The following is a 23,723-nucleotide window of genomic DNA, read 5'->3' as shown; positions in this document are numbered from 1 at the left end:
ACACACAGTCCATCAGTACCGGATCCTCCAAGGCTGCATTCTTTCTCCTCTATTCTCCCCCATGTACACCAACAGCTGCACCTCCAGCCACCAGTTTGTAAAGCCCCTGAAGTTCACAGATGATACAAGCCTCATCAGTCTCATCTCTGATGGGGACAAGTCTGCCTGCAAACGGGAGATCGACCACCTGGTGTCCTGGTGCAAGCAGAACAATCAGGAGCTTAACAGACAGTGGAGATGGTTGTTGACTTCAGAAAGAACCCAGTCCCCAGTCACCATTGTAGAGTCTTTCCATTACCTGGGGATCACCATCACCCAGGACCTCAAATGAGAGCTGAACGTCAGCTCTCTCACCAAGAGAGCACAACAGAGGATGTACTTTCTGCGGCAGCTGAGGAAGTTCAACCTGCCAAAAACAATGATGATGAACTAATATGCTTCCATCACTGAGTCCATCATCTCCTCTTCCATCACTATCTGGTATGCTGCTGCCACTGCTAAGGACAGGAGCAGAATGCAGCATATCATCCATGCAGCAGAGAAGGTGATCTACTGCAGCCTGCCATCCCTGCAGGACCTGTATACCTTCAGAGCCCTGAGGCGAGCAGGGATCATTGTGGCTGATCACATTCAGCCAGGACACAAACGTCTTGTCACCCTCCCCTCTGGCAGATGGCTGAGGTCCATCAGGACTAAAACCTTAAGACACAAAAACAGCTTTTTCCCATCTGCAGCTACAGTGGGGTAAAAAAGTATTAGTAAGTCCCTGATTGTGCAAGTTCTCCTACTTAGAAAGATGAGAGAGGCCTGTAATTTTCATCATAGGTACACTTCAACTACGAGACACAAAATGAGAAAAGAAATTCCAGAAAATCACATTGTAGGATTTTTAAAGAATTTATTTGTAAATTATGGTGGAAAATAAGTATTTGATAACCCACAAACAAGCAAGATTTTTGGCTCTCACAGACCTGTAACTTCTTCTTTAAGAAGCTCTTCTATCCTCCACCTGTTACCTGTATTAATGGCACCTGCTGGAACTCGTTATCTGTATAAAAGACACCTGTCCACAGCCTCAAAAGTCAGACTCCAAACTCAACCATGGCCAAGACCAAAGATCTGTTGAAGGACACCAGGAAGAAAATTGTAGATGTGCACCAGGCTGGGAAGAGTGAATCTACAATAGTCAAGCAGGTTGGTGTGAATAAATCAACTGTGGGAGCAACTGTAAGAAAATGGAAGACATACAAGACCATTGATAATCTCCCTCGATCTGGGGCTCCGCACAAGATGTCATCCCATGGAGTCAAAATGATCATGAGAACGGTGAACAAAAATCCCAGAACCACACGGAGGGACCTGATGAATGACCTGCAGAGAGCTGGGACCAAAGTAACAAAGGCTACACACTACACAGAGAGGGACTCAAATCCTGCAGTGCCAGGTGTGTCCCCCTGCTTTTTTTTAAACAATGTTTTTATTGAACATTTTATAATTTCAAACACAATAAGAACATAAGACATACTGAAGACATACATAAGACATACCGACATACAAAAAAAAAGGAAGGAAAAAAAAAGAAGGCCATCTAGAAAGTTGTAAAAGTATAACATCATAGACAGTCAAAGTCAAAACAACATTTCCAAGCCATTCAGATCAAGGTTACACTTTTTTCCCCCTCTTTTCCCTCCTTTCTTTCCCCCCTTTTTCTTTTTTTCTTTTTCCCCCTCCCCCAGGTTTTATGACAAAAGGTATAATTTAATTTTGTTCAGAAAAAAGGTTCCATTTCTTCCAAAATTGTTTACATTTATCAGAGGAATGTCTGATGGAAAAGGTTAGTCGCTCCATTACATAAAGCTCGTGTATTATGTCCATCCAGTCCTTGGTGGTTGGTGGTTCCTCTTTCAGCCATTTCCGAGTTATAGCCTTTTTACTGGCTGCCTGTAATATTTGTAGCATGTACCGGTCCTGTTTTCTCAGAGAGGTTGGAATGTTGCCCAAATAAAATGTACAAAAACTCTTCCCTATTTGTAGTCCCATGATCAACTGTGTAATCTTAGTCACCTCTGTCCAATAAGGTGAGATTTTAGGGCATTCCCAGAAGATATGAAAATGACCAACAGAAAAATGTCCACATTTCCGCCAACATTTGCCATGTTCAACATTTTTGGTTTGCAGTTCTTTAACCCGATGTGTAATAAAAAAAACGCACTACATTCTTCCAAGAGAACTCCCTCCACTGATCGGAGCTTGAGGTGGTTGCAGCTGTTTTGTAAAAGTTTTCCCATTCTTCATCAGAAATTTTTATTTTATTTTGTCAGTTTCCCTTTGCATGCATCTATAAAAATGTCAATTAGTGGCTGTCTACTCTGCTTGTTGGCAATATCTGCATTGAAATGGTGTCATAACTGCAAATACCTAAAAAAAATTATCCTTTTCCAGATTATAATTATCTGATAATTGTTGAAAAGACATTAAACCCGTTGGGGAAGATATTTTCCAATATGCAGTGATGCCCTTATTACACAATAGTTTAAACCTATTATCAACTTTTGCAGGGATAAATTCGGAGTCATATGCTGGCCAGCGTAGGATTTTAGCATCATCTTCCACGGTCTTGTGAGTTCTTTAAGCCAGATGCCAAGTGGTACCTTAGTCAGGTTAGACACCTTATTTAAAAGCGAGTGCAATAATGGTTTATCCCATAAAACCGATGGGAGAGGAGTTTGAATTTCAGCTTAATCTACTTCTTTCCACTTGGCATCACATAATGGTTCACACCATGCAATCAGAACTCTGAGCTGAGCAGCTTTATAGTAATTTTTTAAGCATGGGACTGCCATACCACCTTCATTTTTAGGCAGTTGCAGTGTTTCAAACCTTATTCTTGGACTCTGTTTATTCCAGACAAAGTTTGAGAAGATTCTGTTCCATTCAACAAATTGCCTGGAGGGCACTTCAACTGGCAAAGCAAGAAATAAGTAAAGCAATTTGGGCAGCACGATCATTTTTAGTAGTTCAATTCTGTTATGCATATTCAGTGGCAGTAGTAACCATCGTTTAAGGTCTGCCTTAATCTTAGCAGTTAGAGGGATGTAATTATGTTTAAAGAGGTCACTCAAATCTTTAGGCAGTTGAACTCCTAAATATTTGACTACTATTCCAATTGCCCTTTAAAAGTTTAACAGTATTTTTATTTGGTTTGTAGTTAAATGCAAGTATTTGTGTTTTATGGAGGTTTAGCTTGTAGCCAGAATATGAACCAAATGTGTTAAGTAAAGAAATCAGAAGTGGGAGACTATTGTCAGGTTCAGTAAGTGTCACCAACACGTCGTCCTCATACAAACAAATCTTGTGCTCAGAGCCATATATATTGATACCTGTAATGTCCTTAGATTCACGAATGGCCTGTGCCAGTGGCTCAATAAATAAAGTAAAAAGAGCCGGGCTGAGCGGGCATCCCTGCCGGCAACCACGCTTAAGGGAAACCAAGTCTGACAGGTCACCATTCACTTTTATCCTGGCTGTGGGTGAGGTGTACAAGGAGCTAAGACAGGAAATTATTTGACTATTAAAACCAAAGCGCTTTAGGGTTAAATATAAAAACTCCCATCTGACGGAATCGAATGCCTTTTCAGTGTCAAGGCTAAGAGCTATTGATTTCACAGTTTTCATATGGCTGAGGAGGTGGAGTGCTTGACGCACATTATCATGTGTTTGTCCATTTTTGACAAAACCTGTCTGGTCGGTATCTACTAATTCAGGTATTATATTTTCTAATCTTCTAGCCAATATAGTAGCAAAAATTTTATAATCTACATTTAAAACAGATATAGGTCTGTAAGAACTGCATTCTGTTGTGTCTTTACCGGTTTTTGGTATCACTGAAATAAGAGCCTGCTTCCAAGATGGTGGTGGAGTCCCTCTCCTCAGCACATAGTTAAAACAAGATGTTAATAGTGGAGTAATTATGTATCTAAAACTTTTAAACCATTCAGGTGGGAAGCTGTCTGGGCCTGGCATTTTATTGCTCTTCAAGTTTGATATTACTTTATTAATTTCCTCTTCTGTTATTTCTCGCATAAGTGTATTATTTTGTTCTGTTCCAACTGACAGTAAATCCAAGCAGGTCAAGAAATGTTCTACCAATGTTGAATCAGCTGCTTTGTGTTGGGAGTATAAATTGGAATAGTAAGGCACAAAGGCTTGTTGTATAGCTTCTAAATTGTTTTGCATCTCGTTGGTCTGAGGATTTTTTTACTTTGTGTTTGAACCATCAGCCTGTTGTTTACTTGCCCTCCAGGCAAGTAGTTTTTTGGCTTTAGGGCCATTTTCATAATAATTTTGCTTGACAAATTTGGCCTTCTTGTCTATTTGGTTCTCATATAAATCATTTAGAATCTGATGTACACAGGATAATTCCTTTAAAGTCTCTTCATTGTTGTTTTTCATATGTTTCTCTTCCAAATGTTTAAGCTGAACAACCATGTCCTTAATCTGTTTTTCTTTTTCTTTTTTCCTGTTAGATGACCACATTATTAATTTGCCTCTGAGAACTGCCTTAGCAGCATCCCATAACACACTGGGTGAAACGTCCCCTTTATCGTTATGAAACATGTAACTCTTAAATTCTTCTTCAACATATTCTAGAAATGGTGGTTCATTAAGGAAACTAGAGTTGTCTCCAGAGAGTCTCCTTACATTTCATGTCTTGATGTAAAACCAAATAGACTCCAGCATGATCTGAGACATCCCTGACTCTTATGTTACAATAGATTATCCTGTGCCTATCTGAATTTAGCAGAAGTGGAGAACATTGAATGAGAGTGCGAGAAAAAGTAAATCCTTTTTCACCTGGATGTAGATCTCTCCAGACGTCAATCATACCTAATTCCTTCAGCATTTTTTTTAACTTGTAGCACTTCAGGTCAATTTTTTTTAGAACTGTTTGAGGAGTCTAATAATTGTTGTAAGTTGAGGTTCCAGTCTCCGCCACATATCAACACCCCTGATGTTTCAAGACATATCGAGTCAAAACCCCTCCTAATAAGCTGCTTATCCCTCCCTGGTGGTCTATACACGTTCAATAACGTGTATAGATAACGTGTATAAACTCTGCCTCTACTGGTGGTTGGCTCTCACTGCGGTATTGTATCACTTCCTGTTCCGGAGCACAGCTGTGTTTTTGTGTATCTGTTAGCTGTTTAATCTGCGCAGTTAGATTGATCTAGTTATCTAGATTACGATTTGTTTTCCAGTGTAATCTTTACGTGCCTTAACTAAAGCACTCCTTCTGCTGAATCACCTCTAAATTATTTACACATTATTCACTTTGCGTGTTTTTAGGAATCCGCTAGCTTAGCGTAGCTACTAGCTCTTAGCCGATTTAGCATGGCGGCTTCTCCTGTCTCTCCCGCACTTTTCTGCTCTGGGTGTGAAATGTTTAGTTATTCCTCGGCCTCCTTTAGCAGTAATGGTACTTGTAATAAGTGTAGCTTATTCGTAGCTTTGGAGGCCAGGCTGGGCGAATTGGAGACTCGGCTCCGCACCGTGGAAAATTCTACAGCTAGCCAGGCCCCTGTAGTCGGTGCGGACCAAGGTAGCTTAGCCGCCGTTAGTTCCCCCCTGGCAGATCCCGAGCAGCCGGGAAAGCAGGCCGACTGGGTGACTGTGAGGAGGAAGCGTAGCCCTAAACAGAAGCCCCGTGTACACCATCCCCGTAGAGACGGTGCCTGCTCCCAGACTACCAATAACCAGCAAAAATCTATTTAAGCATAAAAATTCAAAAAGAAAAAATAATATAGCACCTTCAACTGCACCACAGACTAAAACAGTTAAATGTGGTCTATTAAACATTAGGTCTCTCTCTTCTAAGTCCCTGTTAGTAAATGATATAATAATTGATCAACATATTGATTTATTCTGCCTTACAGAAACCTGGTTACAGCAGGATGAATATGTTAGTTTAAATGAGTCAACACCCCCGAGTCACACTAACTGTCAGAATGCTCGTAGCATGGGCCGAGGAGGAGGATTAGCAGCAATCTTCCATTCCAGCTTATTAATTAATCAAAAACCCAGACAGAGCTTTAATTCATTTGAAAGCTTGTCTCTTAGTCTTGTCCATCCAAATTGGAAGTCCCAAAAAACAGTTTTATTTGTTATTATCTATCGTCCACCTGGTCATTACTGTGAGTTTCTCTGTGAATTTTCAGACCTTTTGTCTGACTTAGTGCTTAGCTCAGATAAGATAATTATAGTGGGCGATTTTAACATCCACACAGATGCTGAGAATGACAGCCTCAACACTGCATTTAATCTATTATTAGACTCTATTGGCTTTGCTCAAAAAGTAAATGAGTCCACCCACCACTTTAATCATATCTTAGATCTTGTTCTGACTTATGGTATGGAAATAGAAGACTTAACAGTATTCCCTGAAAACTCCCTTCTGTCTGATCATTTCTTAATAACATTTACATTTACTCTGATGGACTACCCAGCAGTGGGGAATAAGTTTCATTACACTAGAAGTCTTTCAGAAAGCGCTGTAACTAGGTTTAAGGATATGATTCCTTCTTTATGTTCTCTAATGCCATATACCAACACAGTGCAGAGTAGCTACCTAAACTCTGTAAGGGAGATAGAGTATCTCGTCAATAGTTTTACATCCTCATTGAAGACAACTTTGGATGCTGTAGCTCCTCTGAAAAAGAGAGCTTTAAATCAGAAGTGTCTGACTCCATGGTATAACTCACAAACTCGTAGCTTAAAGCAGATAACCCGTAAGTTGGAGAGGAAATGGCGTCTCACTAATTTAGAAGATCTTCACTTAGCCTGGAAAAAGAGTCTGTTGCTCTATAAAAAAGCCCTCCGTAAAGCTAGGACATCTTTCTACTCATCACTAATTGAAGAAAATAAGAACAACCCCAGGTTTCTTTTCAGCACTGTAGCCAGGCTGACATGATGCACTGAGTGTTTCTTTGTGTTTTTGCTCTGTATGCACCACTCTGCATTTAATCATTAGTGACTGATCTCTGCTCCCCTCCACAGCATGTCTTTTTCCTGGTTCTCTCCCTCAGCCCCAACCAGTCCCAGCAGAAGACTGCCCCTCCCTGAGCCTGGTTCTGCTGGAGGTTTCTTCCTGTTAAAAGGGAGTTTTTCCTTCCCACTGTCGCCAAGTGCTTGCTCACAGGGGGTCGTTTTGACCGTTGGGGTTTTTACGTAATTATTGTATGGCCTTGCCTTACAATATAAAGCGCCTTGGGGCAACTGTTTGTTGTGATTTGGCGCTATATAAATAAAATTGATTTGATTTGATTTGCTTTTCACGTTTCATTTAGATTAAGTGTTATGATATTATATTTCTGCCTATCCATTTCTCCTCCCAGAGAAGCGCACTTTTTTACAAATATTTCTGAAAACTAGATGGCTTGAAAACAAAAGGAAAAGTGTCGGTCTGAACAATAAAGAACAATTATAACAGTTATGAACATCAAACAAAAGTGACCTCCATGTCTGAAGTGCAATCCTCACTTCTGGGCTGAGAGGGGAGTCCCTTCGAGGAGGTGGGGCCCCTCGTAATGCGAGCTGGGATCTCTGAGTTGTTTCAGTCAGAGCAGTGCGCATTATTAGAGAGAGCAGGTGGAGTTACCCAGAGGATGGGCCACGTTTACTGTTACTTAAAACAAGAGAAACGCCAATACGTGCAAATACTTATCAAGTTGAGAGTCCCATTGGTGGCTGTAGAAGTGGTTCCCTCCTCCTCTCTTTATGCAGTACTCTCGCGCCGGAATCCCTTCAGCTTTTCCTGAATGCGTTTCAGCCTGGTCTCTCTATTACGGCGTGTCGCTCCTGTAGCGTCCCACGCCGCTCGTGTCAACCTTTTCCCGGTTGGCTGCGTCTCGGGGGTCGGGGTTGCCACATCGATAACGCCTCTGCTTTTTAGGTCTGCGTCAGCCTCCTGCGCATCCTTGTAGATCATCGTACCTGTGTTGAGGTGTACACAAAGCCGTGCCGGGTGAAGCGTTTGAAACCAGATGTTTTTTTCTTTCAGCACCCTTCTGATGTGGACATGTGCCTTTCTCTTCGCCAGTGTATCACTGGTGTAATCCTGCTCAAAGAAAAGGCGTCTTCCATTGCACTGAATGTCCTTCTTATTCCAGGCGGAGGGAAGCACAAGCTCCTTGGTCTTGAATTCGAGAAAATGTATTACCACAGATCTAGGGTTGGAGTCCGGTGGTGGCTTAGGACCGAGGGAACGGCGGCATCTTCGTATGCCCAGGGGAGAGTCAGGGAGAGAAAGTTCAGTCTTTATGAATCTTTCAATAAATTCTGTAATGTTATCCCCTTCCACTCCTTCTTTCATGCCGTGGATGCATATGTTGTTTCGACGTGAGCAGGACTCCAAATCTATGAGTTGTGTTTGGACGTGGTCTTGTAGTTCAAGCGTGTGAGAGAGTATTTCTTTTACTTCAGCACTAAACTCCTCAATCTACACCACTCTCTGTTCAACTTCATCGATCCTCTTGTCCATTACTTTGAGATCAGAGGTAATGGTGTTGAGCGTTGTCTGCATCTCCTCTCTGAAGTCTGAAAGTTCTTTCCTGATCTCTCCTGAGGCTTCGTTAACATCTTTTCTAACGTCGACACGGACTTCCTTGATTTCAGCAATGCTAGCTCTCATAGCCTCTAAAAGAGTGTAGTCGGCTTGGTTGCTAATGCTAGAGCTAGCGTTAGCACGCGCTGTGGGATCGTCATTTTCGCTCGAATTGACATCTTCTTCGGGGTTCGACTGTGGGTTTCCTCTCGTTCTCCCCATATTTCCCCCATCAAGCTTCTTTGACAATCTTCCTGTAGTTATATAGTGGTAAATTTCTACAGGGGAGTCAGACCCACTGGGAGCTGGTGGTTTATGCTGCCACTCGCCTCGCCACCATATTGGTAGTTGTGTGTCCCCCTGCTTAAGACAGCACATGTCCAGGCCCGTCTGAAGTTTGCCAGAGAGCATATGGATGATCCAGAAGGGGACTGGGAGAATATCATGTGGTCAGATGAAACCAAAATAGAACTTTTTAGTAAAATCTCTTCGTGTTTGGAGGAAGAAGAATGCTGAGTTGCATTCCAAGAACACCATAATCTACTGTGAAGCATGGGGGTGGAAACATCATGCTTTGGGACTGTTTTTCTGCAAAGGGGACAGGACGACTGATCCGTGTTAAGGGAAGAATGAACGTGGCCATGTATCATGGGATTTTAAGCCAAAACCTCCTTCCATCAGTGAGAGCATTGAAGATGCAACGTGGCTGGGTCTTCCAGCATGACAATGATCCCAAACACACCGCTCAGGCAACGAAGGAGTGGCTCCATAAAAGCATTTCAAGGTCCTGGAGTGGCCGAGCCAGTCTCCAGACCTCAACCCCATAGGAAATTTGTTGAGGGAGTTGAAAGTCCATGTTGCCCAGCAACAGCCCCAAACCATCACTGCTCTAGAGGAGATCTACATGGAGGAATGGACCAAAATACCAGCTACGTGTGCAAACCTGGTGAAGACTTACAGGAAACCTTTGACCTCTGTCATTGCCAACAAAGATTATGTTACAAAGTATTGAGTTGAACTTTTGTTATTGACCAAATACTTATTTTCAACCACAATTTACAAATAAATTCTTTAAAAATCCTACAATGTGATTTCCTGGATTTTTTTCTCATTTTGTCTCTCATAGTTGAAGTGTACCTATGATGAAAATTACAGACCTCTCTCATCTTTCTAAGTAGGAGAACTTGCACAATCAGGGACTGACTAAATACTTTTTTACCCAACTGTATATTTATTTGCCAGTAAACAGTTTTGCCGGTGACGTGCCGTGCGGTTTCAGTCAGTTGCCTTCAGCAGACGTCAACTATAACCTGAGTAAACAAAACGCACATTGTGCAGGTGCAGGACAACACAACGGCCGCGCTTCACACCGTGCCACAGGCATCCAATAATATGCAAATAATGAAAATACACCAAGTAAAGCAACAGTGCATCCAAGTGAGTATATCAATCAATTATTAATCAATATATCAATCCACAATTTGCCAAAATACACAAGTGACTGCGCACATAATTGAACCACTAATACAAAGCAGCAAAACTTTTCCATGTGCCCCAATTAAGCTCAACGTCAATCAATACGCTCAAAGAGCAAATGTGAACAAGAACAAATGAAATGCTCATTATAGCCTCTATAAATGTAACAGCAAAGTGACACTCAGCCATTACGTGTAAATAAAATCCATTCGTGTGTCCTTTTTTATGAAGCATTCAATAACGGCATGCTGCAGGTGTCCACGCTGCTTCAGGTGGCTGAGGAGGTCCTTCTCAACTGACAGAGTTGCCACAGAAGCGAGTCTTTCTTCTCCAGCTGTGTTTCTTGTATATGTTTTTATCCGTTTGAGGGCTGAACGCTGCACGGACGCAGGAGACACTGGAACGGTCAGGATCAGACAGCCACGCGCACACAGTTCTGTCATACTGTCTGAAAGGCCCATCCTCTTCAGAAAATCCAGGAGGTCGCTGATACTTCTGCCGTGAAAGTTTGACATGTTGCACATGACTTTGAACTCAGCTTTGAGTCTATTCAGGTCAGAATGAGGACTGTAAGTGTCTGTCAAACTTCAGAGCTCTGCCCCAGGAAATGTCTGTTTAAATGCATTAAACTATGCTGCATCCAAAAGTCCAGCAAACCTCATTTTATTGTGATCTTCAAATCTGTTCCTGATTTGAAGTGAAGCTGTTTGTAGTGCGCCCGTGCGTCAGGCGTCCCACAGGGCACGCTCAGTGCACCTGCAACTCGCGTGGTCTCCTCAAAGATGTTGCTGAATTTTGCTTTCTTTCGCTCAACACTTTGGCAAAATTCATCCATTCTGTCCAGACTGAACTGCACATCCAAAGTTTTGTTTTGTAAAATGTTCAAACAACATGTCTGTGATGTGAAAAATCCCAATGAAGGCAAAACGGAAAAACAAAACTCAAACTGTTTTAACTGTGCCAAGTGTCCTGACGCACAGCAAACCGTTTTCTGATCAGAATCATCAGCGTGGTCAAGGATGTGCTGAAAAACATCAACAAGCTCCGCCCTCTTATCGAGGACACACCAGCCTGCTGCTGAAGGTCCACCTCACCTATGCCACCTGTGCCACGCTCGACAGCCGTCTGTGTTCAACCTGCTGAAAGCAGTGCCGCTCCAAGTCCCTCTGTTGGAGCTGAAAACTAAAGACGTTCAGCAGACAGCATGTTGTGCTCCGTGCTGGCTGTTAGCCACTCGGAGCGCTCGTAGTCAATCTTTAAAATGCCTTACAAAGTTCTTACTGGCCTGCGTTAGTGAACCCAGGTTTGGTGTGGGTTTTCCATTTGTTAATTTTTCTATTTTTATCTGTGAAAGAACACCTTGAAAAAGGTGATTTTAGTAGATCAGCAATGAGGTCAACAGACGTTGCTGAAGCGGATGCGGCTGCCTTTTTAAAAAAATCAAGCTCACATGCAGCAACCTGGGAAAATATACAGGGGGGAGTTCCTGGAACCCAGCAGGGCCGGTGGTGGGTTACTGTCATTGTATGTCAAATTTTGATAGGTTGATAATTCTGTCACTCTTATTTGTGGCCTTTGAACAGAAGCGGCAGCTGAATCAGTGCAGCAGGTCCAGAGGAGGAACTGCCCCACGGGGTGTTCAAGACCCTTTTTAAAGTAGGAAATTACAGTTAAACCTCAACAATTCCAATATAAGCAACTCAGTTGTAGATTACACAAGTAAATTACAAACTAAGTAGTTTATTAAAACACGTGACACTTTCCTTTTTTCATGACCCACCACTGAGTTTTGCCCATTTGTCTATTTGACTCCTTTACTTTTACAGAAGTATTTTTTTCCTTTTCTTTTATTGTTCTTTATGCACCAGATCAAATTCCTTGTATGTGAGAACTGATTTGGCAATAAATTTGATTCTGATTCTGAAATGACTCGACCTCTGCACATGTGCACATGGAATAATCCAGGTGCTAAGCACCACCCTCTGGTGGTCACACGGAATTCATAGAACCATAATTACATAAGCAACTCTCATCTTTTTGTTGTTCTGTTTTGTTTTTCTGGTGTTTTGTTCTTATCTGCTGAGGCCTGTAATGAGGATCAATTATATTGGCAACAATCACTAAATCCACAATGTTTACTCACTTCTCACACATATACACACATACACACACACACACACGCACACACACGCGTGCGTGCGCACACACACACACACGCGCACACACACACACACACACACACACACACACACACACACACACACACACACACACACACACACACACACACACACACACACACACACACACACACACAAACACTTACTTTTTCTTGACTCCGAGGTCTGAAGGAAAGAAGAACAAATGAGCATCAGATTGGAGTATTTAATCCGACAACAATGACAACAAAACCTGTGCTCTACCTCCAACCAGGTTGGCCAGTGAAGAGTCCAGATCTCCGCCGATGGTTTTGCTCGGTGGTGGGGTGGTGGCTGGAGCGATTGCTACGCCTCCTGACACGGGAGTTCCCTTGTTTCCCATGGTGCTGCCCCCGGTGCTCTGTGGCGTCACAGCAGGCATCAGCAGGTCACCTAATCCATCAAACACTTGGAGAAAACATCAGACAAACCATGTGGATTACAAGCATATAATCAGGTGATGTGTAGAATTAACGTTCCTGCTGTGATTCAACAAAGCATGCTTCAGGTAGGTCAGATAAGGAAATCATTCAATTTATTTTAACATTCAAATAGAAGACATTATGTACAACCCCAATTCCAATGAAGTTTGGACGTTGTGTAAAATGTAAATAAAAACAGAATACAATGATTTTCAAATCCTCTTCAACCTATATTCAACTGAATACACCACAAAGACAAGATATTTAATGTTCAAACTGATAAACTTTTTTGTTTTTGTGCAAATATTTGCTCATTTTCAAATGGATGCCTGCAACAGGTTTCAAAAAAGCTGGGACAGTGGTATGTTTCCCACTGTGTTACATCACCTTTCCTTCTAACAACACTCAATAAGCGTTTGGGAACTGAGGACACTAATTGTTGAAGCTTTGTAGGTGGAATTCTTTCCCATTCTTGCTTGATGTACAACTTCAGTTGTTCAACAGTCCGGGGTCTCCGTTGTCGTATTTTGCTCTTCATAATGCACCACACATTTTCAGGTCTGGATTGCAGGCAGGCCAGTCTAGTACCTGCACTCTTTTACTATGAAGCCACGCTGTTGCAGAATGTGTCTTGGCATTGTCTTGCTGAAATAAGCAGGGACGTCCCTGAAAAAGACGTTGCTTGGATGGCAGCATGTGTTGCTCCAAAACCTGGATGTACCTTTCAGCATTGATGGTGCCATCACAGATGTGTAAGTTGTCCATGTCATGGGCACTAACACACCCCCATACCATCACAGATGCTGGCTTTTGAACTTTGTGCTGGTAACAATCTGGATGGTCTTTTTCCTCTTTTGACCAGAGGACACGACGTCCATGATTTCCAAAAACAATTTGAAATGTGGACTCATCAGACCACAGCACACTTTTCCACTTTGCGTCTGTCTATTTCAAATGAGCTCAGGCCCAGAGAAGGTGGCGGCGTTTCTGGATGTTGTTGATGTCTGGCTTTGCATGGTAGATTTTTAACTTGCACTTGTAGATGTAGCGGCGAACTGTGTTAACTGACAAGTTTTCTGAAGTGTTCCTGAGCCCACGTGGTAAGATCCTTTACACAATGATGTCGGTTTTTAATGCAGTGACACCTGAGGGATCAGAGGTCACAGCCAATCAATGTTGGTTTTAAGCTTTGCCACTTACGTGTAGAAAGTTATCCAGATTCTCTGAATCTTCTGATTATATTATGGACTGTAGATGATGGAATCACTAAATTCCTTGCAACTGAAAGTTGAGAAACATTGTTCTTAAACTGTTGGACTATTTTTGCATGCAGTTGTTCACAAAGTGGTGATCCTCACCCCATCTTTGCTTGTGAACGGCTGAGCCTTTTGGGGATGCTCCTTTTATACCCAATCATGACACTCACCTGTTTCTAATTAGGTGTTCTTTGAGCATTCATCAACTTTCCCAGTCTTTTGTTGCCCCGTCCCAAGTTTTTTTTAAATGTGCTGCAGGCATCCATTTCAAAATGAGCAAATATTTGCACAAAAACAATAACGTTTATCAGTTTGAACATTAAATATCTTGTCTTTATTGTGTATTCAATTGAATATAGGTTGAAGAGGATTTGCAAATCATTGTATTCTGTTTTTATTTACATTTTACACAATGTCTCAACTTCATTGGAATTGGGGTTGTAGACTACACAGGTTTTGAACCAGTGTCATAAAGGCTGGCGTTTCCAGTCTGATAGTGCTGCAGCCACCTCTCAGAATTAACCAGCTGGAAATCATTCAGTGTGATTTTAGTTTGTTGGATAATGCCATGAGGTACTGTACTTTATCCCCCTCAGTCATTTTACTGTGACTTATTTTTAAAATGTCTTAAAAAACTACAAAGACTGGTTGTGAATTAATTCACACTTTATTAACCTGGCAGACTCTTTAACCAGTTATCATGTTCTCATGTAAGGTGTGGACCTGTGCAGGTTATAGGTTAAATCCCTTTTAGACAAACATGTTTCTGCATCCCTGTCCTCTCAGGTGCCTGTCCAACTCATTTTTGCTCATTAAAGGGGCACATTATCCCAAAAGAAATAAACATAACCTGAAATAAACCAATCAAGCCATCATGTGTTACCACTTTAAAAACTGAAATGTGCCACACCCCCCTTTAAAAAGTGAGAAGTTTTAATAGATATGTGCCCCTTCAGACAGCGGCCACCAAATCTGCCTGAGGAGAAGCAGTGAGGCAGAAAGGTGAAAGTTTATACTTTTGCTGTTAGTGTTACGTTTGAATTTGTTTAATGGTTGTTTTATATTCAGTTTTGTTGTGAATACATACATATTGCATTTTCTTTATCAACCTGCTTGTATAAGGTGTGTGCATGTGAATTTGTGACCTATAAATACCAGAGTGACTCTGCACTGGACTTTAGACTGGGTTTTTGGTGGTCTATGCCACAACAGACCAGAACTGCACCTGACCAGACTTCACTTTATTTTAAGACAAACCCACCCATGGTTGCACAAATTAGTAGTTTTACACAACATGGGCATTGGGCGTGAAAATGACAACTGTGTTAGTTCGAAAACAGAAATGACATTTACTCTGTTTAGGGCACAAACTCTTTCCGAGAAGAAATTATTTGGGACCTACAATTCATTTACAGTATATTCCGGAGTATAACTTTCACTTTTTTCCTGCACGTGGAACTCACTTTTTAACAAAGCATTTCCCTGGGGGCGAGTTCAGCAATGGACAGAAGCTCAGAGGGGCGCATGTGCACACCGCAGCATGTGCTGTTACTTAATATAAGAACTTTTAAATTTCAAAAATAAACAAGAAAGGCACATAAACATGTGATGAACAACATACTGGATGTAATTTGAGGCAGTTTGGACAACAGAAAACATCAGATGGACATGGACGGAGAACTACATTTTTGAAGAAAGTGCTCAGTTTGTCAGGTGTGCCAAAAGGACTTTTATATTCCAAAAATATAGTAGAGAAGCTTGAATCTTTGACTGGACTGGGTTGTTTGACGTGAGGACGTTTCGCTTCAAATCGCAGAAGCTTCCTCAGCTAAAATTCTTGCTCTGGTAGTCTGACTTCTTAAACTGAACCAGAGCAAGAATTTTAGCTGAGGAAGCTTCTGCGATTTGAAGCGAAACGTCCTCGCGTCAAACAACCCAGTCCAGTCGAAGATTCAAGCTTCTCTACTCTGGAAACCACCTGGACAACTGAGAGCCTACACAGAAACATTCCAAAAATATGCAAGATGGACAAATAAACATGTGATGCATAAGCTCTTGGATGTTATTTGATGTAGATGAACACAGACTGCTGACCCACAGTGTCGGAAACACAAAAAAAAAAAAGTGAGTCCATTTTCTTTTTATTATAGTTTTACTGGCTCTTTAATTTCGGATTTTTGAGCATTTTTGTTGTGCGCTTTTATGAATGGAGTTGTTTTGTTAAGTGTGTTGTCTCCTGGGAAAGCCCTCTATAATTAGTTGTTATTATTATTAATAACAAACACATGACTTTATTAAAGCTGCACTGGAGTATACGTCGCAGGAACTCCCAAACTAGTAAACCAAAAAACTGCAACGTATACACTGGAACACATGGTCACTTTATTCTAATGATAATTATCATTAGAATAAATATATATATATATATATATCATACTGTGCACAACTCCTCACATCCCTCGCCATCTCATAAGTTCATATCAGTCACAAATTCCTGGAGGTGCTCAGACAAGGGCCTTGATGACACGTGGTTTAAAGCCCAAAAAGTAGAGGAGCAGAAAGATATGCATGCAGGAGAAGAACAACAAACAACCTTAAAAAGCAGAGAGGCAGGGACTTGTCCAAAGTGCACGTCCACACTGAAGGGGTTAAACTCACCAATCACATATTAGAAGAAACAAGCAATGAGCCAGCAGCAGGAGTGGAGGGAGAGGCAGAGACAGGAAGTCAGAGAGCAGCAGAGGGGAAAGATGTGCAGCAGAAAGACAGACCACGGTGCGGAGAGTGGGCGGAGTCAGCAGAGCGTTGGGAATGTTGGAAAAGAAGCACAGAGACTCATTTGTGAGGAAGCTGAGCTGAAGAGTTCAGCAGTCAGCTGAAACCGCTGTGTTAAGTAAGGAGCACCAGAGTGGCACATTAGTGTCATAATCATGCAGACGACAGGCGCTGAGCAGGAAAACGCCGCTAACAGGAAGAACGGGATGGAGACCAGAGATCAGGTTTGATCACCTGATCAAACACATCTTTAACTTCTGCAGGTTACAAACAACCAACGATTCTTATTTCACAACATTTCACTTCTTACTTGACGCATCAAAGCTGCCAGAGGGTGGCGCTGTGGTGGTGGTGGCAGGTTGAGGTCCTGCTGTTGCTACGGACGCCACCGGGACTGCAGCAGGTAGAGGTGCTGTCGGAGAAGGAAGGGAACCGAGAACGTCGAAGCCCGACTCCAGGAGGTCGTTCTGCTGCACCGGTGTTAAAGTCGGCGCCAAGGCTGGAGCCAGAGGAGCTGCGGCCGGAGCCAACGTCGGTGACATCAAGCCTAAGGAAGGAAGGAAAGGAGATAACAGAGAGAACAGGTAACCCCGCACGCTGGAGATCCAAAAGACACATTTTTATTTATATTTATTCAGTGTTGCGATGAGTGCCCCCCACTGGCCATTTGTACCATTCACCCTATTGAGATATCCCATAATGCCAGAGGGTCACTGCAGTCTAAATAACATAGAGAATCCACTCGATGACACTCGCAAATGAACATTATCCTACCAAAATGTATTTTTATAGCTTTCATCACATTAATAACAGACTGCTGCATGAGAACCTGTACGGAATTTAATAAACACAAACCGAATTTCAGTCACATATATATATATATATATATATATATATATATATATATATACACGCAACAAAAATATAAACGCAACACTTTTGGTTTTGCTCCCATTTTGTATGAGATGAACTCAAAGATCTAAAACTTTTCCCACATACACAATATCACCATTTCCCTTAAATATTGTTCACAAACCAGTCTAAATCTGTGATAGTGAGCACTTCTCCTTTGCTGAGATAATCCATCCCACCTCACAGGTGTGCCATATCAAGATGCTGATTAGACACCATGATTAGTGCACAGGTGTGCCTTAGACTGCCCACAATAAAAGGCCACTCTGAAAGGTGCAGTTTTATCACACAGCACAATGCCACAGATGTCGCAAGATTTGAGGGAGCGTGCAGTTGGCATGCTGACAGCAGGAATGTCAACCAGAGCTGTTGCTCGTGTATTGAATGTTCATTTCTCTACCATAGGCCGTCTCCAAAGGCGTTTCAGAGAATTTGGCAGTACATCCAACCAGCCTCACAACCGCAGACCACGTGTAACCACACCAGCCCAGGACCTCCACATCCAGCTTGTTCACCTCCAAGATCGTCTGAGACCAGCCACTCGGACAGCTGCTGAAACAATCGGTTTGCATAACCAAAGAATTTCTGCACAAACTGTCAGAAACCGTCTCAGGGAAGCTCATCTGCATGCTCGTCGTCCTCATCGGGGTCTCGACCTGACTCCAGTTCGTCGTTGTAACCGACTTGAGTGGGCAAATGCTCACATTCGCTGGCGTTTGGCACGTTGGAGAGGTGTTCTCTTCACGGATGAATCCCGGTTCACACTGTCCAGGGCAGATGGCAGACAGCGTGTTTTCTGATGTCAATGTTGTGGATCGAGTGGCCCATGGTGGCGGTGGGGTTATGGTATGGGCAGGTGTCTGTTATGGATGAAGAACACAGGTGCATTTTATTGATGGCATTTTGAATGCACAGAGATACCGTGACGAGATCCTGAGGTCCATTGTTGTGCCATACATCCAAGAACATCACCTCATGTTGCAGCAGGATAATGCACGGCCCCATGTTGCAAGGATCTGTACACAATTCTTGGAAGCTGAAAATGTCCCAGTTCTTGTATGGCCGGCATACTCACCGGACATGTCACCCATTGAGCATGTTTGGGATGCTCTGGACCGGCGTATACGACAGCGTGTACCAGTTCCTGCCAATATCCAGCAACTTCGCACAGCCATTGAAGAGGAGTGGACCAACATTCCACAGGCCACAATTGACAACCTGATCAACTCTATGAAGGAGATGTGTTGCACTGCATGAGGCAAATGGTGGTCACACCAGATACTGACTGGTATCCCCCCCAATAAAACAAAACTGCACCTTTCAGAGTGGCCTTTTATTGTGGGCAGTCTAAGGCACACCTGTGCACTAATCATGGTGTCTAATCAGCATCTTGATATGGCACACCTGTGAGGTGGGATGGATTATCTCAGCAAAGGAGAAGTGCTCACTATCACAGATTTAGACTGGTTTGTGAACAATATTTGAGGGAAATGGTGATATTGTGTATGTGGAAAAAGTTTTAGATCTTTGAGTTCATCTCATACAAAATGGGAGCAAAACCAAAAGTGTTGCGTTTATATTTTTGTTGAGTGTATATATGACTCTGGAACAAAGAGGACAAACAGTGCTGTAAAGGACAGTAATCAGGATGTTAAAGAACAAACTTCACTTTCCCCCACTACAACATGAACAGGAAACGATCGCAGCTCACAGCAAATCCCCACCGACTGTAAAAAACGGACAAACAACCTGAGCTTCTGGCATGTTTACATAAAACAAACACAATAACAATGTGTATAAACCCAGAGAATATATTCACCAGAGTTTTAGGTACAATATACAAAGAGTTTGATGCTGTTGTCCGTGTGGAGCCTGATCAGAGCAACTCAGTGCGTTTCTCAATGTTACTGACATCTCACGGAGCGGTGACCTCTTCAAAGTTTTGTGAGATTTTGCGGGATTTGAAACCTCAATAGGGGTCGAATGACTTGATCTGTTTGGTAGCTAAATTAGCTGATATTAACTGAAGTGTGTCTTTTGTGCTCTGATACTGCAATTTGGAAATAAAAAGATCCAGCTGTGTGTCTAAGAGAGTGACGCTGCCTCACAAGGATTTGGGCGAATTAATGTTGGTAAAAAAACCCAGGGGTGGTGGCCAAGTGGTTAATGCGCTTGGTTTCAGTGCAGAAGATTCCGGGTTCAAATCCCACCCCTGCCACATTTCTCCATGTCATGTGGAGTTGCGTCAGGAAGGGCATCCGGCGTTAAAACCTGTGCCAATTCAACATGCAGATCCACCTTGGATTTGCTGTGGCGACCCCGAGTGCAAACAAGGGAGCAGCCGAAGGGACTTACTTACAATGTTGGTAAAAAAACAATTTTGTTCAAGTTATCTTTGGTAGAAGTGGGCGGTCCTTATCCTACAGTCAGATTAACTTCAAATGCAGCGATTAAAACAAAGAAAAATCTTCTGACTGAACATTTTTTCGATCTGTTCACCAACTACATTTTCATAGAAACTCTTTTGTGGTCGCATCCCAGAGTTTATTATTTAAGAGTAGACTGTTCACATTCTGTTTCACTCACTAACCGATGCTGCTCTTTTCTAACGCAGCATCATATTACAGAAAGACTTTCACCTGCACATTATTTAAATACTTCAGGATAAACACATTTTAAGGGGACGGCTTTTCTACAGCTTTTACTTCATTCAACACCAATTAAAACCTCAAAATGAAGGGGGGGAGGGGGGTCTTTTAGAGAAAGTGGACCTTTGGGTTTTGATGTCCAGGGATGCATTCTGGAGGGGTTTTTTTTAATGACTATTTTCTCACCCTGATCCTCCTCAGTTTCATTGTTCTGCTTAATGCGTGTATTTGCATTTTCTTTTGCTCATTTTCACTTTTTCTTTGCCTTTAACAAAAAATGACATCACAACCTGCATGTTTGTTTGATCAACTTAGAGCTGAAATCATTTTCATATTTTTGGTTTTAAAGCTGGAACCCCAAACAGACCCAGTAATGCTGATCTTAGACATTACATTAAAAAAAGACACTGCTTCACATCCCACTTTAGTTTTGCAGAAAAGTTAAATGAACAAAACTTATTTTTATATGGCTCATCAATTAAACTTAGTCCATAACTATAGTAAAGCGTACTGATATAAACATTTTAGTTGTTATAATTATTATTATTATTTATTATTATTGTTATAAGTAGTACTAGTATGAAAAATGGCTCAAAAGTGGCCCTTTAAACAATCAGTCTGGATGCGCCCCTGGTTTGCCGTGTCTGAGCAGGAACAATCAAGAATTTGTGCATTTATGTGGAAAGTGCGACCTGACTGAGAGGTAAAAAGGTTTTATCAGCATACTTTACATCATGTCGTCCCCAGGAAGAGATTTTAGGCTTGTTTTTGTTAAAAAAAAAAGAAAAAGTTATTGTTTGTTGTTAATGGCGGTACGGGTGCTGGCCTAGTTGTTGTTCTTGGTTGCGGTGCATAAGGTTCCTGGTTCAAACTCCATCTCTGCCCATTCTCCATGTAATATGGAGCTGCATCAGGAAGGATGTCCGGTGTAAAACGTGTGATGAAGTCAACATGCAGATCCACCTCAGATCTGCTGCAGGGACCTCGACTGCAAATACAAGGGAGCAGCCAAAGGGACTTACTTTTTGTTTGTACTCTGCACTCTGTGTCACTCGCTGTGTCATTACAGCGCCGTGAGACACTCAAACACAGAGGGACAGACACACAGGGAAGAGACACAGAGGGACAGAGAGAGGAGAACAGACACAGAGGGACAGACACAGAGGACAACAGACACAGAGAGACAGACAGAGGGACAGACAGAGGAGAACAGACACAGAGGGACAGACACAGAGGACAACAGACACAGAGGGACAGACAGAGGAGAACAGACACAGAGGGACAGACACAGAGGACAACAGACACAGAGGGACAGACACAGAGGGACAGACAGAGGAGAACAGACACAGAAGGACAGACACAGAGGGACAGACAGAGGAGAACAGACACAGAGGGACAGACACAGAGGAGAACAGACACAGAGAGACAGACACAGAGGACAACAGACACAGAGGGACAGACAGAGGAGAACAGACACAGAGGGACAGACAGAGGGGAACAGACACAGAGGGACAGACAGAGGAGAACAGACACAGAGGGACAGACAGAGGGACAGACAGAGGGGAACAGACACAGAGGGACAGACAGAGGAAAACAGACACAGAGGGACAGACAGAGGGGAACAGACACAGAGGGACAGACACAGAGGGACAGACAGAGGGGAACAGACACAGAGGGACAGACAGAGGAGAACAGACACAGAGGGACAGACACAGAGGGACAGACAGAGGAGAACAGACACAGAGGGACAGACACAGGGGAAGAGACACAGAGGGACAGAGAGAGGAGAACAGACACAGAAGGACAGAGAGAGGAGAACAGACACAGAGAGCCGGACACAGAGGACAACAGACACAGAGGGACAGGCACAGAGGGACAGACAGAGGAGAACAGACACAGAGGGACAGACCGAGGGGAACAGACACAGTGGGACAGACAAAGGAGAACAGACACAGGGGAAGAGACACAGAGGGACAGACACAGAGGGACAGACAGAGGGGAACAGACACAGAGGGACAGACAGAGGAGAACAGACACAGAGGGACAGACACAGGGGAAGAGACACAGAGGGACAGAGAGAGGAGAACAGACACAGAGGACAGAGAGAGGAGAACAGACATAGAGGGACAGACACAGAGGACAACAGACACAGAGGGACAGACAGAGGAGAACAGACACAGAGGGACAGACAGAGGAGAACAGACACAGAGGGACAGACAGAGGGGAACAGACACAGAGGGACAGACAGAGGAGAACAGACACAGAGGGACAGACAGAGGGGAACAGACACAGAGGGACAGACAGAGGAGAACAGACACAGAGGGACAGACAGAGGGGAACAGACACAGAGGGACAAACAGAGGAGAACAGACACAAAGGGACAGACAGAGGGGAACAGACACAGAGGGACAGACAGAGGAGAACAGACACAGAGGGACAGACAGAGGAGAACAGACACAGAGGGACAGACAACACAGAGCCCTACAGGTGCCCACAACTGCAGAGGGAAGGGCTAAAGAACAACAAAGTGTCCGGAAAGCCCTCACAGTATGTGGGTACCCACGATGGTCCCTGGACAAAGTGCAGAAGTCCCAGAGTACAAAGAGACCAGATAGACAGGAGACAGAGACAAGAAGAAGAGGAGTGTCTCTCCCTTATTTAGCAGGAGTAGGGGAAAAACTACAGAGGATCTTCAGACAGCACAAAATCCCAGTTTATTTTAAACCGGTTAACACCTTGAGACAGAAATTAGTTCACCCTAATGACAGGATCCCTAGTTACAAACAGAACAATGTAGTGTATTCTATCAGATGTCAGGAAAACTGTAACGAACATTACATAGGTGAAACGGAGCAACCTTTACACATAAGGCTATACCAGCACCGCAGAGAGGGCGCCAGTGGACCTCAGTCTGCAGTTCATCTCCACCTTAAAGACACTAACCACACGTTTGAGGACAAGGAAGTTAAAATATTAGCCAGAGAGAAGAAATGGTTTGAGAGAGGGGTGAAGGAGGCATTCTTTGTGAAACGTATGAAACCTAGCCTTAACCGGGGAGGGGGTCTGAGACACACTTTATCCCCTGTTTACAATGGGGTACTCAGGTCAAAGGAGTTTCAGTCTTTTGTTCATGGTAATGAGTCATTCACGTCATCAGGAGGGTCGTCAAGGGAGCCATCAGGAGAGGCTTCCGTCCCATCATTAGGAGGGACAGCTACCCTGTCATTAGGAGGGTGCTAACTAGAGCACAATAGTTGCTAATTAGAGCTATTGTTTAGTCACTAGCCTATAGCAGTCTGCCTCTCGGTAGGAGGGGTCTGGTTAGGTTTAAAACTCCAGCTTTTGTTGGCTTCTGTTCATTCGTCTCTACAAGAGTCAGACAGAAGTCAGACTACCAGAGCAAGAATTTTAGCTGAGGAAGCTTCTGCGATTTGAAG

At 43.0% G+C, this 23,723-nt stretch overlaps 1 protein-coding gene across 1 annotated transcript in view; it reads right to left on the bottom strand.

Moving 5' to 3' along the window:
• The window catches only part of snap91a (synaptosome associated protein 91a), a 222,445-nt gene that overhangs the window by 18,263 nt on the left and 180,459 nt on the right, over positions 1–23,723 (bottom strand). Inside the window, 3 exon segments of the mRNA XM_034175421.1 lie at positions 12,402–12,420; positions 12,499–12,681; positions 17,037–17,273. Coding sequence (XP_034031312.1) covers positions 12,402–12,420; positions 12,499–12,681; positions 17,037–17,273 — 439 coding nt within the window.

This window comes from Thalassophryne amazonica, chromosome 7, assembly GCF_902500255.1.
Source record: "Thalassophryne amazonica chromosome 7, fThaAma1.1, whole genome shotgun sequence".
Taxonomy (NCBI): Eukaryota; Metazoa; Chordata; class Actinopteri; order Batrachoidiformes; family Batrachoididae; genus Thalassophryne; species Thalassophryne amazonica.
Note: the sequence above shows the minus strand (reverse complement) of the source record. Positions and strands in the feature narration are given on the sequence as shown.